The following is a 20,329-nucleotide window of genomic DNA, read 5'->3' as shown; positions in this document are numbered from 1 at the left end:
TGATTTGAGGAGTAATGGCTGTCAATAAAAGTCGTCATTAATTGTTTGTAATGGGTACAGTCGCGGAATCTAGGTATCACTGTGTGTTGTGTATAGAAGACACTAAATAATTCATCGGCGCCGACAATGTCGATAAACGAGGACTTAATGAGGGTACTACGTTTCCATATTGAGGAACGAACATGATGTCAAACACACAGATCATGGATAACGTGCAGGACCGGAAATACAATAGTGACGTCACATGTGATTGTTCTATGGGTGTACGTGACGTCACACCATTGTTCCGGAATCATGAAATGATCGACGCAGCACCAGCCACGCTATCAATGCGTTTACACTGGCAAGCACGCAGAGCGTCGTCTGCTGTGCTTGGCAGCAGGCAATGACTTCTGATTCATCTGGTTGTGGATAAACGTGTTTCTTGATTATGACCGATTTGTTCGAGGTGGTCAAGAGAAATAGCATACGGCAGGTAAGATTCTGTCATACGGTAAACGTGCCCATGTTTGGTAAATCCTGGTTCTCGTGTTGACGGGCTAGGGAAAATATCTGTCTCTGCAATCACAAAGAGGGAACATGAGGCAGTTAAAGTTATCTCTGTAATAAAATACAATACTTATTCTTACGATTTGACTCGATAGCCGGGTGTTGTTCTTGAAATGAAGATCTATATTTAGTCACAGGATTTGTCTGGAGAACCAAACGACCTTTAAGCGCTAATGTGTGAAATTATCACATAATTAACACAATTGTGTTGGCCAAGATTGCCCTTTTATAGACAAACGACTAAACGTGTAGGCTTGAAGTGGATTCTTACTTCTATGGTATTTTGTCCGTATCATCGAACAAACCTTGCCTGGCAGTGCAGAGCCCCTATGCACAGAGAATATACTAGCTGTGCTTGTCAAATATAATCTCGTTCTTGTTTGGGAGAGACCCGTGAAGGGCTGGGGCAGAATAGGCCTTCATCAACCCATGCTTGTCACAAAAGGCGACGATGCTCTTGCTGTTGATCACTGAATTGTCTGGTCCAGAATCGATTATTTACAGGCCGCCACCATATAGCTGGAATACTGCTGAGTATGGCGTAAAACTAAACTCACTCATCTCATTCATGGAGGCTGATGCGTTCCCACCTACGAGTGAAATTGTCAACCTATACACGAGACAAATAGACATGAATATTCACAACAGACAAATGATTCGTTGCGTCAGTAATATACGTTATGGTGATATTGATTGAGACCAAGTGCCACCGAAGTTCGGCGAAACCGGTAATATCACCCAGTAAAACCAATCGTAACTACTCGCCTCTTCCGGCTTTCCGGAATGACCCGAGTAGTTACGAATGCCAGTAAAACATGGAATATATATTCTCGGCCGCGCGGTTGCAGTTCGCATTTCATGATATCAATCACTATTTGCTGGTCAAGACGTGGTAAGGCCATCGGATTTGAAAATACTGGAAAATTTGTGAGTCAGGTATTCAAAAATAATTGCTCACTGGTATATTTGAAACAATTGTGGAAGAAAAAATATCCGCAGAGGCACAAAATCAAGGCAAAAAAACACTTTTGCAAAGCACAATTATTTGGTCCGGCTGCACGAAACTATCTTAGCCGTAATGACGTCGTGACATCTATACCTTTACTGGGAATTGTGATTGTCACAGTGCTAAAGTTGCTTTCTTTGACCGGTCCCTGGGGTGCTCACTCCAGCTCTGTGCTAGTCTGTCCGACTGAAAAGGGCTCGTGGGACCGCTTCCAGGGTGAAGAAGCGGTCTGCACAGAGACCGTCGGGTTCGATCCCCGTAGGCACCACACAGAATTGCGTTCACAGATACTTGTTGTTTACCTATTTGGCATGAGTGAGTTTAGTTTTACGCCGCACCCAGCAATATTCCAGCTCTGTGGCGGTGGTCTGTAAGTAATCGAGTCTGGACCAGACAATCCAGTGATCAACATCATGAGCATCGGACTTAGCAATTTGGGTACAATGACATGTGTCAACATATTCAGTGTCCCTAAACCCGATCATGCATGGATTACTAAAGATCAATTATAACCCGAATTTTCACTGGACAGCGCATGAAAAGGGTCATTTGTAGCTACTCGTCCCGAAGATTACGGAAAGGGACGAGTGGATACGAATGCGATAAGACAAGGATTGGTTGGTTTTGAGTTTGTATACTTGTTCTGAGCGGGTACCCATGTTTATACTGCGGGTAGATAATTCTGCCAGGCAAGCTCTACATCACCTGCACTAACCCAGAAAACCCACACGCACCCACGCGAGGGCGATATATATGTACTCTAGTCTTGAACGCGTTATAAACTGCCATTTCACCTCAGCTCCCCACGGGAAGTGAAGACTCAATTTTCACATCCGTTCTCACCCATGTCTGCAGTGGTTCGCCTGTTTGTTGGATTGGTATGGGGGTATAAATAGATAATCGATGAGAACAGATTGTTAGCCAGTTTGATTCATTATTAATCTTCTTCAAACTCGGCTTTCCACCAAACCTTTAACTGATCCCTTGACACCGATAAATCGAAACATGACGAAAATGATTTACCTGTCAAGTTGAATGTATGCCCCTTGTATTGAAGTGGAGCTCAACAACAGAAACTTGGCTCGGAATATAGCTGATTTTGCCAATCTCAATATAAATTTAGTCAGACTTTAGAAATGAGCCACATTTGAAAACAAAAATTTCAAACGAGATGACAACGTTCACTGAAAAGAAGATCGTTCTTCTAAAGTGAGTGAATTTAGTTTTACACCGCAATGCCATGACGGAGGGCAACGGAAATGGGCTTCACAAACTCATGTCGGGAATCGAACCCAGGTTCTCGGCATGACGTGTGTGTCAAAGAATGGTTGAATGATTTATTCATATTTGACGTGACATTAATATGAACCTATCCACTGCTGAGTTGATCTATTAATAATACCGTAGCATGCAACATATACTGTCTTTAAATAAATTATATTTCAAAAGTTTTAACGATAATAGGTTCGTATATCAGTGAACTGACTTGTGTCAATCAAAAGCTGTTTTCGTGGATGACTTCTTCAAGAGATACTGAAATGACGTAAAAATACATACACTTAAAAATTAATAAAAAAACAACCACTTTTATCCATATAAAACTATATAATATGAGAATACATTTAAATAGTTTAAGTGGTGAAATTCTATTTGTGTTTTTCATTTGACGTAATAATGCAAAACAGTTTCCATAGATTCAACTGATTTGAAACGTTGATTCTAAACAATCGATAGATGGATAGTTTCTAAATAGATAAGATAAGGGTTCGCAGTCAAATGTATATTTACTGTTCATTTTAAGTTTATCGGTGCCAGTGAACTTCCATTACCTTTAGTATTGTTTCCATTCGCTGAAGATTAGAACTGTCATCATGACACTTGTCATCGTATCCCAATTGCTGGTAGATCGATGCCCATGTTGTTGATCACTGGACTGCCTGGTCCAGTCTCAAATATGTACAGGCCGCCGCCCATTAAAATCGGTCTGTTTTTAACTGTCACCATTATATATATTCAGAGACTAGGCCTTAGTCTCACGGTTGTGTCGACGTAATCTCGTTCACTAATAAGTGCTTGTTTATACGACTATGTCGAACTTCGAGTAAATCGAACTATTTATGTAGGCCCACTTAACTGGTCTGTAGTCTGTAGTCACTTCCAAAGTTTATATATATTTTATTTTCCTCCAGGTGAAGCTGCTTTTGGAGGCCGGATATGACGTCAACGCCCGCAACGAGCGCATGGAGACGCCTCTCATGGCATGTGTGATGTATGTCCATGACCCAGACTGCAGGTTTGGCGTCATTAAGCTTCTACTGGCGTCCGGCGCCGACATCAACCTTCAAAACGGCCGTGGCCAGTCGGTAATCATGTACGGTTGCATTCTGAACCAGCTTGATACAGTTATGCAGCTTCTCCAATTCGTAAGTTGTCACGGTATTCATTTCTTACCAAATATCGAACGACCCGTATGTTATCTCATCTTAATCTGTTCCTATTCCATTAAATGGAGACGTGAATAAATCAAACATAAGCCAACCTTTTAATGGTCTAAGAACATCGGTTTTATTTAAAGTTTCTGTTTTCTAGTAATTTATTTATATTGTTCTGAGTCACATGTTATGAAACGGACAAACGGGTATATAGATGCAGTGAACGGTTTGATTCGGGATATTTTAGCGGGATGGTTAAGTATCTGAACGGGTACGTCGATGTTTGAAATGTTTAGGTTGTGGAAATGTTAGGGGTGGTTGATGTTGCGAATGTGTATTTGAGATGTTGAACAAAACAATTCATGTAATTATATTATGATTGGCTGTATTCTTTTTTGTTTGTTTGTTTGTTTGTCTGTCTGTCTGTTTGTTTGTTTTACGACACTCACAGCAATATTCCAGCTATATGGCGACGGTCTGTAAATAATTGAATCTGGAACAGACGGTCCAGCGATCAATTGCATGAGCATCGATATATGCATTTGGGAAGCGATGACGTGTCTGACCACGCGATAACGCGTCTTACGACATTGGTTGCTGAAGGCCTACCTATTCTAACCCGGATCTTCACGGGTCCAAGACATTATGAACGTGCAGACATTGAACAGTTGCATCCTGAAATTATGATTGTATACAGGCAGGAAACACTGACTGTGTTGATTACTGAAATGTTGAATGGGTAGATTTCTGGAATGTTGAATTAGTAGAGACTGGGAACGTTGAATGAGTTGACTCCTGAAATGGTGAATGAGTAGATTCCTTAAATGGTAAATGGGTAGATTGCTGATTTTTTTAGAGTAGATTTCCGAAACGTTGAATGAGTAGATTCCTGGAATGTTGAATGAGTAGATATCTGAAAAGTTGAATGAGTAGATTTCTGAAATGTTGAATGAGTAGATTTCTGAAATGGTGAATTAGTATATTTATGAAATGTAGAATTAGTAGATTGTGAAACGTTGAATGAGTAGATTTGTGAAATCTTGAAATGAACCGGGTATGAGCTACTGAAAGGGTATATGCGACAGATGTTTTGGAAAGTAGACCTAGTCAAAAGTCTTTGAGTCAACAGATGTTCATTTCCAACTGAGACATAAACGTTATAGATAATGCAATGACAGGAAGAGTATAAATAGTGTGGAGCTGTTAAATGTCCATCCTATGTGTCCTAGCTATCGCAGATCAGTTACTGATCAGTAATGACCACTGGTCGTCTTTTACAAAAGTAGCTGGTTTAAGATGTGAATTATCTTTAATGTTTACTGGACTTTTCATTAGTCACGGACTACAACGATACATGTGTACTAAGATTGTATCGTGTTCTGCTACACTTCGATGGAGGCTGCCGTACCAACTGCTGTAATACTCTGAACAGCTTGGCTAGAGATGCAGCGACTTGGATCAAGCCTACTGGTACTGCTGGAATTGATAATCAGTTACACTCTCCAAAATAAAAAAAGAGCAAATGGTTGTGATTAATAATAAACCCGTTTAGTAATGTATGCATATTTTATATCTTCAGAACAACCTTCGAGCGGATCTTACAGATGCCGATGGGAATACAGGTCTGATGTACGCATGCGCGCTTGGTCATGTTGACATTGTCAAGGTCTTCATTGATTATCACAAAAAAGGTCACATCAATCTTGACCTTTTGAAGAAGAACTTTGATGGAATGGGGGCATTGGAACATGCAGCTCAAGGAGGCCACCTTGACGTAGTGAAAATAATCTCTAGTTGTACAAAGGACTCCGATTCCAATCAGGAAACTTCCAACATGGCTACCGATTTCGAATGGGCTGAAGAACAAGCACCAAATCCTACTCCTACCAATCACAAATGGCAGTCAATGAATGAGAAGATGCACCAGTTTATACAGGAAGTTCAAGATGCATCGGTGGAAGACTCGTCCGAGAAAATCACGCCATCACCGTGCGCTGGATTACCTCCACCTGATGTCATAATCACTGGGGAGGAATATGTTCAGAATGAGGCTAACAAACTTTCGGACGAGAACAGCAAGCGGCTAAACAATCACCCAGTTGCGCCTTTGAAATCACCAAGATCGCCTTCCGTCAATCGTCGTCTGAAGTCGGCCGTCAGAAGAACCGCGGAACAGCTAAGTGATGAAGAAACGGAACTTAGTCTTGCAAGTCTGGGAGAACTGGTTACAACTGTTAGGGAGTGTGCGAGGGAGATCAGAGAGATCTGTAATCACCCTGACAAAGATGAGAAAGCAAAGCAGTCCAAAAAAGGAAAAGGGGTCGGTAAGAAGGTTAAAGGTGAAAATTTAAAAATTGCCGATGTTGAAAACGCTGATCTGAAGCGCAGACGAGCATCGGGGCCTGGGTTTCTAAGCAAAGACAGAAACCATTCTGAACTGGATACTGACGGGGCTCTCAGTCAGACTTGGCCCAAAAGGAGTCCCTCCCCTTTGAGTGTCCGACTCTCTGCCTCCAACACCTCATTGAACAAGGAGGATACTGGAAATAGATCACCATCCCCTACCGTGATGCAGCCCAGCGGCGAGTTTCATGACAAGACCCTTCTTCATGAAAAGCACATCCTCGACAAAGTATTCTGTCGACTGAATAATTCCAAGGTTGTATGGGGTGGAGAGCCCCCACCTCGAGAACCCAGCACGAGGGAGCGACCATCCAAGGCCACAATGCTGGTTCGGGATCAGTTCTCTTCTTACGGAGACCCTTTGCCCGGGATACATCGCAGCACCGGGTGTCTCCCTCCTGTCCGAGACGGAGGGAGGCTCCGCCAGGTGGTCCACAGTCATGTGCATAGCAAAGAGCCCGGGGGTCCCGGGGAGGACGACTCCGTCGAATTGTCGTGCTCAGACAGGTTGAAGGAGGAAGGGGAGGGCGAGGTGCAGGGGAGCATGTTCATGAATGTTTGAAAAAGATTATTTTGTTGTTATTTTTTACTTTTTATACTTCAAATTCATTTCTCCCATTTGGGGATGTTTAGCCGTTTTAGGGAGGGACATCTGTTGTATGCACAAAGCCTCTGATTCATGACGGGCGCGTGGTAAAACAACCAGCGTGGGCGCTTAAAAATCACTGTTACAGAAGTGCATGCTATGATCACGCTTTTAATATATTATTCAAGGAAGGATTGTGTATTTCATGCTTGTTATATATGCCCATTTAACCAAATATTTCAATTAATTATATTCTCTTGTAACTACAAGGTTGTTTTTTTTTTTCACGTGACCAAGTTGTTAACACCGCGTGTTTATTCCACTACGTTTTGGATTACCTTGAACTTGAACAGCTTGCACCAACAAACTATTTGGGGCTTGGTCTGATATTGGTGGTTCCATGAATATATAGTTCAATAACGTTATCGCTGGGCGTGATATTGAGACTGCCGCTGAAATTGCAGATCGACACATCGGCGCTGAGAACAGGGCGTCCTTGGACACTAAACCAACTAATCCGTTTATTTGTTTCAACGAGGGAACTATTTTGTGTGTACACGGTTGGTCTTCAACGTGTAATAACGATCAAGCCCAAGATCAATTGGTTGTAATGGATCACCTGTTTCCTCCCACACATAAATCACGATCGCCTTGACGGCGGGATATATATTTTTTGTGTCACTGTGATATTTCTTGTTACGCTGGCCAGAGTAAATGTTATATGTGTTTTAACCTTATCTTAACGTTTGTGTTTGTTTTTTTAACATTCAAACTTCGTTATTACTGAAGGCGATGTGGTAGCGTAGTGATTAAAGCGTTCGTTCGTCACGCCGAAGACCCGGGTTTGATTCCCAACATGGGCACCATGTATGAAGCTCATTTCTGGTGTCCCCCGCTGTGATATTGCTGGAATATCTACAGTGACGTAAAACTAAACTCACTTCGTCACTTGTTATTTTTGGTAAAAAAAATACCAAACATGATATTCCCTGAGCCCGAGGGGTGCGGGAACATAAGTAAACATCGAGGGACCAGTGAACAACATATTATCTTACCGAACACCTCAATGTTAAGTTTGAATTGTTCGAAGCATGGTACAGCTCATTTTACAGCCATCGGTAGAATTTACAGACAAGAAAAAGAAATTTAGAGTTCTCTTGCTTCCATCAATTTGTATTCGCAAAACATCGGTCATTTCCGTACATCATACGTGATTCAATGGTATTCGAGATAAAGAATCACTACCACGAAATGTCAAATAAACTCGGCATTCCCAACGGGGTACATAGTCAGTCTTACTCGCTTCTGAGCGGGGTGCACTGAAAATAATAGAAGAGCTCCCAGTCAGTCAGAAAGCGACATTTATCTGTGAGGTATGATCAGAATGGGCGTATATTATTGTTCATGTCTGTCTGTCTGTTTACGTGTAGTTTAACGCGCCACTCAACAATATCCCAGCCATATGACGGCGATCTAAATGAGAGAATCCAGAAATTGACGTCTTGACGATCGATCTTAGCACATTATCTGGAATGGTGCTGACTGCAGTGAGAACTAACTTATTCAATACAACCATGGGCAAATCTAAATTGTGGTGATTATATACTCTGCTAAAAATAACCGCCAAGTTATAAAGTTGGCAAACTTCTCACGTCTGCATTTATCGGGACCAAATAAACCCCGAGAAAGTACCTACATGAATTGTTGGACTGTGAAAACAATGGTTTTCTTTTGAAAAGTTAAAAGCGAAAACCTGAAACAAATGACAGAACTCAGCTCAACAACGTCATCAGCAAATAGCTGACAGAAGACTGAGTCTGTGTAAACTTGAGCTCGGTATTACTCGTTACGCTGCTCTTCTGTAAAGGAAAATACAGAGCCTATGTTTACGAAGACTCATGGTCAGATTTTTAGCAAAACTATGGACCCACAGACGCGGGGGTCAAGTCGGGACCTACATGTTTCCGGTGGACTGTGTGAGACAGCTGTAGGACAGGTTGATGTGGGTTCAGTCCGACAACGGTCGACCAGATATACCAATATTCCACAGGCTTTCAGCCAGGACATCGAGGCACCGTCCACGCGCAGAGGGCATGACTCGTCAATATCGTCTGCTGCGACGTCATTGGTTTCAAGGTCACAGAGCACGGTGGTAGTGATGTCCGCCATCTCACATACAGACTTGTTCCATGAGCAAGGCAATTCAAGGCACAACGTTATACTGACGACATTCTTCAGCCACACCTCCTTCACATCATGCAAAAAGCAAAGGTCACTTTTTCAACACGAAAACGCCCGACCCCAAACAGCAAGGCAGACAACAGTCTTCTGCGCATGTAGTTTTCTTGCCCTCAGAATCCCAGCATGTAAACCCAATCGAACGTTTATGGTGTGCTCTTGATAAAAGTCGGCGATCACGCCAGCAAAAGGCACAGAACCCCCAACAGCTGGCACAGGCACCGCAGGTAGAATGGCTGAATATTCCCCCGGCCATTTTGTACTCTGATTGGTTCCAGAGGGTGAGGAAACCAGGCATTTCTGGACTCTCATAGGGTTAATACAAGAAACTGACACTGATGACCTTCAGCTTGACACTCAGTAGTTTCACGTCTGCCATGATGACATTCGTTCGCGAGTGCTTAAAGATGTGAAAATGACAAATGAGTTATGAGATATATTTATAATTCATAATGTGTTGCTTGAATGACTGAATCGTGCTGAAATATGTTCCTCTGACATGAAAGTATTGTATATATTTTCGGATATACTTGATATTGTAGTACAAAAATATAAATTACAAAAAAGAAACTTCACAAAATGTAATTTTTAAAAATAATGAATAATTTTTCTCTGATGATACATCTATGTAACCGAAATAGGATCCCTATCTTTCGACTCTAGAAAAACGTTAGCAAAACCCATTCAAACCCATCCATTCGTCGTGCAAATGACGTCAGTGCCAAATCAGGTTTTGCACGTGCAGTCGATCACGTGATCTTCGCATCGAAGTTTTCTTCATTTGCACGTGTTTGCATTGGCCTCAGGAATTGAAAAAAACAATCTTTTAAACCACAATTCTAACGGTACTTTGAATGCCACGATTTACAAATATGCAACGTGAACGTGCCGTTGGCATGTTGCAAGTGGGAAGATCAGTTATTGAAGTCGCAAGAGCAATGGGATTCAGCCGTCGTGCTGAGTATGACTTGCGAGGTCGTCCGCAACAAACTGGTACCATTTCTGATCACCCAAGGTCGTGTCGTCCACGTGTGACGTCAGAAGACAGAAGACCGTCAAATCGTCCACCGTCACCTACGTGACAGATTTCTGCCGGCTACACAAACCAGGGCTGAGATGTTTAGAGGTCGAATGTCCTCACATACCATTCGAAATCGGTTGCGGGCTGCCAATCTCCATTCTCGACGTCCATATCGTGGGCCAATGTTGACTCCGTTTCATCAACGTCAACGTCTGCTGTGACCCAGTGAGACTGGAATCGATCCGTCTGTAGCGATGAATTAAGGTTTACCCTCAGATTCGCGGACGGCAGGCATAGAGTCTGGAGACGACGTCGTTAACGGCATGCCCAATGTTGTGTAGAGGAAGTAGACAGATTCGGGGACGGAAGTTGCATGGTGTGGGGTGCTTTCTGTGGATGCAACCGTTCCCGAATTCTGGTCATCCGTGGAAACTTGCGATGATCATCACCACAGACATGGTTTATGCATTTGAATCACACCCTTGTGAAAGATTAAGCATTTTCTCAAATGTCAAGAAAAAATCTAAATCTATTTTGTGAAAATGAGTTGCTTTCGGACAAAACACCCACAAGCCCTCGTGTCCCTAAAGAATATTGTTCTTGAGATGACCTTGACATCATGACCAGCCACTGTCGGGGGGTCATCTCAAATCGTCATACATATTTTCAAAATGTTCAGTCTTCGCGAAAATGTGAAGTCCTTTGATTACATTAGGTACCTGTTCAACAGTGCGATCTTACACCTGGATTCACATGGTACATCATGGCAGTTGAAAACGTCCTAGCATTAAGATAAGATGTGGAAATATTAAGAATCCGAATTCGGGTTTAGTCACTTATGCTCTAAAAATGGTATCAATGCTTTTATTGAGTTTACTACAGAACATTGATACCTGATGTCACAAGGCTGACCTGTAATATCAAATATCGATCTGATCTGGACCTAGACCCCTACAGGTCCATGTATTGGAGACGGAAATAGGTCGTACAACTATCGGTGATTGTATTAAAGATAGAGGGCAAGAAAGCGGATTATTCCTTCAACGCTGATGTCAAGAGAAATCAATACATGTGCAATACATGGTTAGACCATGTGGTATTTAAGCCGAGTATTGGCGGTATTGATGAACTGTTTCCTAAAAACATTATACTGGCTCTTTCAAACACGGACTTCTTTCTATGTTCCCTTAACGTGGTGCTTTCCAGTCACATAATACACCGACGTGAGATCTGCTTATGATACATGATCTGAGGGATATCGACCTGAATATTGTACTAATATTGTTAACAGTATCGAACGTTCTGGATAAGTAAATTTGATTATTGCGTGTGTCCTGGGGTGGGGTGTGTTGGGTGGAAATGATGACTCAGGGTTTGGAGTTTGTTTTAGGTTTGAAAATATATGACATTGTTCAACACAGTGCATTATTTATCCTGCAGAATCACCAAAATAGTCTATATTGACTTAATTGGCTTTAATTACGTAATACCATAGTCACTCAAATATTGGCGCGGATAAGGGTGACTACCCATCTCGTCTATTTGTGGCACCTTAAACTAATCAGTTAGCCGAATACGAGAAGTGAGAAAAAGAGGAGTAATGCTGTCGAGATGACTCTGAATGTCATTAAAATCAAACGTTTCGTGTGGAAACGCAAGATAAGACAGATCAGGTAAATTGGTTTATAAAACAGGACTGAGAGATTACATTCCCCACCCCCAAACGTACGCACGCTATTTCGAACCTTCCATTTGAGAAGACATCAGGAAATACTAAAGTGCAATGTTATCTACATTGAATTAACAAGAAAAGAAAATTTACTTAGAATATACCGAAATCGTAAGTAGATGCCTAGTGAATGGTAAAATGGTGTCTATTTTTCTTACTTCTACCAAAATTAATTATGTTTTCTTACGGCACAGTAATTGTGCTTTTCATGACATTTAGTGAAAATATTTTTATTCTGAAATTATATAATGCTTCTTTCTTTGTTAGTATGGAGCATACTATTCAATCACCTCGTTTTAGAATTGGTGCCATATTAAACAGCCTTCGACAGCAGCGTAAGTGCGGCGATGATGCCAATGAAATGTTTCAAACCCTGGGACCTGTGTTACGAAGTGAGTGAGCGAGTGAGTTTAGTTTTACGCCGCACTCAGCAATATTCCAGCCATATTGCGACGGTCTGTAAATAATCGAGTCTGTAACAGACAATCCAGTGACCAACAACATGAGCATCGATCTGCGCAATTGGGAACCGATGACATGTGTCAACCAAGTCAGCGAGCCTGACCACCCGATCCCGTTAGTCGCCTCTTACGACAAGCATAGTCGCCTTTTATGGCAAGCATGGGTTACTGAAGGCCTATTCTACCCCGGGACCTTCACGGGTCGTGTTACGAAGCACAGACACCTTGCCTATACCAGTGGCTTTTCTTCTGTGTACTAGCACGTGAGTTCGCACTTGTCTGTCTCAACACGTAAATAACTTGGTAGTCAATTAGGGAACGCCAATCTTAACGAACATTTGACACGGAAGTGAAGTTTTTCTATCACTGATTCGACCGGTACATCAAGTCTCAGGCTGACGCAACGCTCAAGTTGACCTCCTTGGTCAGAACAAGGTGACTTGTTATCTGACTGGTTTATTTATTTTTATTGCAATTTGTTCTACCCCTTTGCCAGTATTACTGGACTAAAATACGTATGTCGGTGCCAACATCGGCTGCCATTTTTACCATCTAATCTCGGTCACGAGTCCATACTTGCACCTGTGTCCTGGCACGGATTGTGGTGGTGAATTCCTCGTAATTGTCCTCGGCTTTTTTGAAAGTTCAAGAAAATTTTAAGGGAAAAAATACAAAAGAAGACAAAATTTAGTTCCCAAGTGAAGAAATCGGGCGTATTCCCAGGAACCCGGTCATGATCTGAGTTACTTCCCCTTGATGTCAACAGGTTGTCAGATAAATAAAAACAGAACCTGTTGCTTAAAACCTTTTCACAGGTTTGGTGGCAAAGCTGTTACCTAATTCTATTAACTTGATTTTCATTTTAAAACAGAAGTGGCAAACATTTTGACAAAAATAACAATTTTACTTCTTTCATAATAGTAATGATTGACAAATCTGAATACTAAAACAGGTCTTGGAGCCAAATCACCTTTCTATGTAACTAAAGAATCTGTTGGCACCAATGCTTAGGGCTCATGTAGGGCGACCATACCACATAAGGGCTCTGGGATAGTTTGACGAGTTTCACTTTAACCACTAGACTACCCCTTTGCCCCCATAATATAGAGGATGGCATTAAACCAAAATATGAGAAAAGTAATGAAACAGGGAAACACGCTGCTATCAAACACAGAAAAAAAAATCTAAAATGATATGTGAAGAAAATTTTATTTTCTGACATTGTATGTACACATATGTAAAAATAACTTCTATGTTTAATAAACATGTTTCATGATAGAACAATATCAGATAGGTACATAATGAATTATAAGGAATAATATACTCCTCAAAACAGCTACAGAGTACCACATTGAGAAGGCTGGTATAAGTTTCACTGTATCACATAAAACATTCATTAACTTCTTTTCAACAGTGCATACCAGGTTGAGATGAGCCGGCATATCACCTTGTAACTGTTCCCTACATTCAAAAGTTCATTATCAAACACATTTCACATTTCATGAATGTTTCAGCACATTTCAACAAGATGTATAATACCTGGAGTCAGAACACCATTTCCATTTGTCTTCTTCATTAATCATTTAACACCATTTCCATTCCATCATCACGGTGTCAGCTCATTCCATATTTCCTTGAAATTCAATGGTAATATCAAGCTGGTTAAAATTGAAAAGACCATCACACTATGGATTTTGTCACGATTTCAAACTAAGTTAAAAATATTGTTGTGTGTGGTGTCTGGGAGTAGGTCAGTAACATGTAAACCTAGATGTATAACGGTTCCTTTGTGTGGCCTGGTAAAATAGAGGAAAATGCTAAAAGCAACCCAATAGAGTATGAGTAACCATGGTAACAGAGTCAAGGAGAACACTTTTTCCTGGCAACATAAAGGACAATCTCTGAGAACAACCCAATTAAGTAAGAGTAACCATGGTAACAGAATCAAACAAAACACTATTTTCTGTTAAAACAAAGGACAACTCTGAGAACAACCTAATCAAGTAAGCATTACCATGGTAACTGAATCAAACAAAACATAAAAATTTGCTGGGAAAATAATAGAAAATTCTGAACGATATGTAATCATGTAAGATAACCATGGTAACCAAATCAAGTAAACCACATTCACTTGACAGTGAGGAAGTATGGTGTTAAGTTTTATCACAGACATGCCCAGTGTGATATGGCTCTCAAACATCTTCCTCCTCCTTGTAACCCACGACCCAGGACCACCTTGTTGAGCTGACATCACCTTGAACAGTGTCGGGGATACAGCACAAAAGGGACATAACTCTGCACAGCAAATTTCAATGCCCTTGCCAGCTGGGCCACCAGTGTCTAGACTGTCTTTCTTTCCAAAACATCAAAAGTGTCACCTCTGTTAGAAATTCACCAAATCCTGACATCAGTGGTAAACATTTCAAAATCCTTTAGCACTGGCTATATTAGCATCTACAGACATAACAAAAACTGTGTGCACATTATATAAATATAGACTGATTATTTGTTCATTTACCTAAAAATATTAAAGACAATACATAGTCAGTGATACAACTGCTAACACAATTTATGTCCCAACTACTCAAAATGAGCCAATAAAAGTCATTCTTAAAAGCGTAACTTTTTGGCCAATCAAATACCACAGAACACTAGTAACATAAACACTGATGTAAAATTGTCAGTATATCCCTGCTATATATCACTTCATAATGTATGGGATTGTCAACATGTATTGAATATTGAGTTATGTATTGAGTCCTGCTCGTAAGGATCCCGTAAATACTGGGACTCTCATTTCATTACTTTTAAATGTCAATTCCATAAAAACAAAATTGAAATTCTTAGGCAAATGAAATGAAAATCAACTCTTTTAAACCACACAGACACTGCAGTCCTTATCATAATGATTTCTACACCTTCTAAGTTGTGTTATCAGAATAATAGGCAGATATATTTATCCTCAAAACTTTGTTAAGTTAGTTGGTTTGTTGAACAGTTTTTCAATTATATACAGTGGGCTGCTTGCACTGGGAGGAAAACGCAAAGTAATAAAGACCTTAGTCATCTAGCACAATCAGGATCAAACAGGACTGAACTCTGTCCATGTCGTTTCAGACGTCCACAATATCATCGCCAAACATCCAATAAAATCATGTTTGAAAAGCTGTTAATGCCCAAATATGACACCACAAAGAGTAGGATAAAATCAGATATCCAAAGTGAAGATACCTCTTTCAAATTCAATTACTTTATCAAAGAAGTACTCAAGATAATGTTTCCCCCCAATCCAGCAACAATATCAAATGGTTTGGTCCCTCTTTAGTCATGTATGGCAGTTGCTGAGATTTATAGATGAATAGGATCACAGGCTAACTGTAGTGCAAATGGGGTTGCGCAGCATACAGAATATGACAAGTCTTCATGAAAGAAAGGTCATTTTGTCTACGCTGCGCAACCCATTTGCACTACAGTTTACCCGTGATAGGATACAGCTGTGCTTCTAAGGATACTCCATTGTGTTCCTCATAACATGATAAACAAGTTGACAATCATAAAAACTCACTTCTTTATGTGTAACTCTTCTAAGCACCTTTCAAAACCTGATATATCAATATATTTTCATAAACATATATAGTGGAAGCTGTCAAAAACGGCATCTGTCTAATTCAGCAACTTGTCAACACCAGATTAAAATCCAAGTTCTTTCCGTAGCGTGTACATTTATCATCAGTTGTGCAATCTGGCACATTGTCTATTATTTCCTCAGTTCCAATGCGTGCCAGATTAGACAGTTTCCACTGTACATATCCTCTAAATTACAAATGTGATTTTAAGTGAAATGTCAAGCTGCAGCTAACAGGTTACAACGAAGACTGATGTATGTTACAGCTGACCAGTGCGGAGTGGTAAGTGGGCTTACGGGGTATGCTAGGTTTGAGGAACATACATTCAACTTGTGTAAATCATTGTGCCAATCAGTGTATGCATGCAAGCAGAGAGTGCAAGTGCTAGCATTTGGAAGTGATGTGAACCACTCAATCATCTGTATGGTGGTGACACACTTGTAAACACAATCTGATTGGAATGGACTTCGAACTCATGATTGATGGTTTCTGAGGTGGCAGTAGGACACAAGACTGCACAGCAAATTGGATGTCTTGGCCTCTCATTTCTTTGTTTGTTGTTTAACATCACACTCAGCAATTTTCCAGCTATATAATGGAGGTTTGTAAATAATCAACTAACAATGGGCTTCACACATTGTACCAATGTTAGGAATCAAACCCAGGACTTTAGCGCGACAAGTGAACACTTTAACCACTATTCTACCCACAAGGATTTGTAAAGAACCATTCATATCATGTTTTTTTCTTGTAGATAAACATATCCATATGTTGTTGCAATTTACATATAATTACACAAATACACAAATATACACAAATTATATTTTGCCTGAAACAGATAATAGTGAATGTTTCAACAGAAAGTGCATCATCTTGAAAGTTTTCTACTGATCTTCATTAAGAAACGACATGTCACACATTCAGTATTGGTTTGTGATAATGCAATGCTTAAACTGTCATAATATTTCCCCAAATGAGGCTAGACTTCTAGGCTAGGAATTTACATATGCTTGCTAGTCAAGGGCCCACTTCACAAAGTGATCATAGCACTACGACAGCTGCAAGTCTGTGGTAAAAGTATGGGAGTTACGATCATCTTAGCACCACAACTGCTTTGTGACATGGGGTCTAGGTAAGTTTCACTGGTGTGAAAGGAACCTTTAAGACTGATAGGAAAGTGGGTATTTACAGGATAATTCTACCACTTCAGCATCACTATTCAGGCCAATAAATGTTTGATGATAATTTCTGTCTGAGCTGGTTGTGCTATGGCTTGAGTGTTGCAGCTATGTGAACGCAAATCGGTCACATGTAGCGCCAAATACAGAAATACACGGATTACTCGTGTCTACATAGAAAATAACCATCTCTTAACTCAGTAAACTACATGATGAATACATTTCTTTAAAACAGTTACCTACTCTGTTGTGTTCTCAAATACAGCCCTTTGAAATATTTCGGTAGTTTTGATTTTCCTATACTGTTTTTACTTACCAAATCTTACATTTAGTTAGATAGATCTAAATTAATTATCATGTTTGGACTGCCCTCAAATAATCAAGTAGTAAATCACATTTTACTACCTGTGAAAAGATTGATCTAAACTTCAAGCATTAAACAGCAGGATATATCCTTTGCTGAATATCTCAAATTACTGAATGGTTTACTGCAATGAAATATGACAAGCCTAGTTGTTTTACTAGGAAATGGCAACACTTAGATATGATGATATGGCTTTCTAATTTAGCACATACACAGTTTAACATACTCTAACTAATATGCCCACTACAGCGATAATATTTTCACCCAGCTTCTGTCCGTCTATATATGTACATCCTCTTATGTGTATACAATTTTGTACTAACTTGACGATGTAAATGCCAACATATGTCATTCTTCTACCTGTACATGTAACTTGAAATGGAATAAAAAAAATTTTAAAATGTTAAAATCTAACATTATTTATTCTGAAATGTTATAGAATTTTGTTTCTACAATTTGACTTTGTAACTCGATGAATACAATGAGGTCTGATGTATAATATCCTGCATTAGTTTACTGTTCAGTGACCTCATTGTGAGATAGCAGGAAGCCGGAACTACTTTGATGAAAGGATGGTGGGGTAGTCTAGAGGTTAAAGCTTCCATTCGTTACTCAGAAAGACCAGGTTCAAATCCCCACATGGGTGATGTCAATTTCTTGTGCCTCCTGCCCTGATATTGCTGGAATATTGCCATAAGTGGCATAAAACTAAACTCACATGATACTTTCAATGGGAATCTGTGGGGTTGTCAAGACAGTCTGAGTACAAACCTTAAAACTGTCTTGAATATTTGAAGATGTTAATATTATTAGCAGATGCTGTCTTGTTTTCTAGCCAAGTAAATTATGAATACATGATCAGAAAAAAAGGTCAATATTTTAGCAATATAATGCTGTTGCATTCAACAAAACTGGTGCTATGTGGTTGACAAACACAACGATGAGCCTGTTTCCTAACTCTAATTGTGACTGTTCCCTTAAACTGAAATGTGAAGCAAATCTGCTTATTAAAACTATGGGCAGGTAATTTGAGATCCTGAGAACCATGTACTTTGTAGATGGAAGTTATGGCAATTCACCAAAATGTGAATTTTGGAGACATAGAGGATGCTAGAATTCACAAATCAAATTGTGCAATTTTTTTTAAAATGTAATTGGCTCCTTACTTGAATGTGTCTTTTCATATCATTCACTCAAGTTGCATATGTGGAGCCAGTTGGTGCGAAGGACCAAATGCCATCATCACGAAATGAGCAATGAAGTCGGCACAAATGAAATAACTTGTCAAACATGACTTACAAAATAAATTTACAAACCTTCATTATACAGAAATATATTCTAGTATCTGAAATCTTCTAACAAAAACATCAGTCATAATCTGAGGTGTATGGTTACTTCTTACTTCCATTCTGGAAGCCCTTAATAACACTTGATGATTACCTCTAACTTTGACAGTCATCAGTTTACAGAATCAAATAATCTTACAGTCGTCCTGAGTCTTAATTTCAAAGATGATATAGAAATACCATGTCATATTTTGTTGTGTGAAGATTATAAACACCAAAACCAAATGACATACAAAAATATTTTACATTTTACAATATATTATACATATATTATAGCTGTATTAACAGCTGCGGCCCCCATCAAACATGATGCACCACACGAGCATGAGCTTCTGTTGTTGCTGACTTTGTCGGTCGCACAGAATAGTTCTCTCTTTCTGGTGTGTTATTAGCTACAGGTATGATAATCACGTGATCGTTGTTGTGCCACTCTCGTAACAAGATGTGGCCATTTTGTTGTGTTTGACTGTTGTAAAGGTTGGCGTCACTCTTCGAGTGTGGAAGACCAACGTTGTGCTTGAGTAAATCTGGTTCACTGCGGACATATGGCAAGGTCTGGGCTCTTTTCATAGCCTGGTTCTGGTCATACTTTGCCTGAAAGACAACAGAAGAAAACTGATGTACTGGAATCAGTTCCTAGCTGTTAGTGAAGGTCTGGGTTAAAATACTGGCCTTCCGTAATCCATGCTTGTTGTAAGATGTGACTAACAGGATTGGGTGGTATGGCACGCTAACTTTGTTGCCACATGTCATCAGTTCCTAATTGCTCAGATCAATGTTCATGTTGTTAATCATTGGATAATCTGGTCCAGACTCGATCATTTACAGACCGCTGCCATACTGCTGGAATACTGCTGATTGCAGCATAAAAGAAAACTCACTCAGAGTAGGAGGCAAGCCAGAAACTGGGAGAAGACTTGTTCCACTTTGGTGGAAGGACACTCGGATTCAGAAGTTTCACAAGCTGATCCTGGCTTAACAGAGAGTATGAATGGCCTGTCCGACCGCTGGAGACAGGCTAGATTTCTGTTGGACAGCCTAAATTTACAGCAAGCCAGCCCAATGGTCTGGTAATATTTTTTACACGTTCCATACATCAGAGTAAATCCTGCTGTCTGGTCTGAATCCAATTTGGCCTGGTAACATTTTGAGTTTCCTGCCCTATTGTCTGTCTTAGTTTTTGGCTTATTTTATACACTGCTTAACAAGGGGTTTAGCTCTTCTCTTGTACACATACTCACCATCAAAAGTTTAGACTCAATAGTGTAAATGTAGCCACTTACTTCAGTCAACTGTTCTAAACTTGATTGTGCAAAATATTCTATACTGTTCAAAGGTACTGTTTACACATGAATTGATGTATTGTAAAACAAATTCGTAATGTTGAGAT

At 40.1% G+C, this 20,329-nt stretch overlaps 2 protein-coding genes across 2 annotated transcripts in view; one reads left to right on the top strand and one right to left on the bottom strand.

The window, feature by feature from the left end:
* Positions 1-280: 280 nt before the first annotated feature.
* LOC137291866 (uncharacterized) lies at positions 281-7,713 on the top strand. Its single transcript, XM_067823408.1, has 3 exons — positions 281-475; positions 3,745-3,978; positions 5,567-7,713. Exons 1-3 carry the CDS (start codon positions 431-433, stop codon positions 6,950-6,952), a joined length of 1,665 nt encoding a protein of 554 aa, XP_067679509.1. The 5' UTR covers positions 281-430; the 3' UTR covers positions 6,953-7,713.
* Positions 7,714-18,730: 11,017 nt separating this feature from the next.
* LOC137291345 (solute carrier family 35 member E1 homolog) overlaps positions 18,731-20,329 on the bottom strand; it is a 31,933-nt gene continuing 30,334 nt past the window's right edge. Inside the window, exon 6 of the mRNA XM_067822654.1 lies at positions 18,731-19,533. Within this exon, the coding sequence (XP_067678755.1) occupies positions 19,240-19,533 (294 nt within the window). The 3' untranslated portion in view covers positions 18,731-19,239. The remainder of the gene's footprint in view (positions 19,534-20,329) is intronic.

The sequence above is a fragment of the Haliotis asinina genome, chromosome 7 (assembly GCF_037392515.1).
Source record: "Haliotis asinina isolate JCU_RB_2024 chromosome 7, JCU_Hal_asi_v2, whole genome shotgun sequence".
NCBI lineage: Eukaryota > Metazoa > Mollusca > Gastropoda > Lepetellida > Haliotidae > Haliotis > Haliotis asinina.
The sequence above is the reverse complement of the archived record's forward strand: the minus strand, read 5'-3'. Positions and strand labels throughout refer to the sequence as shown.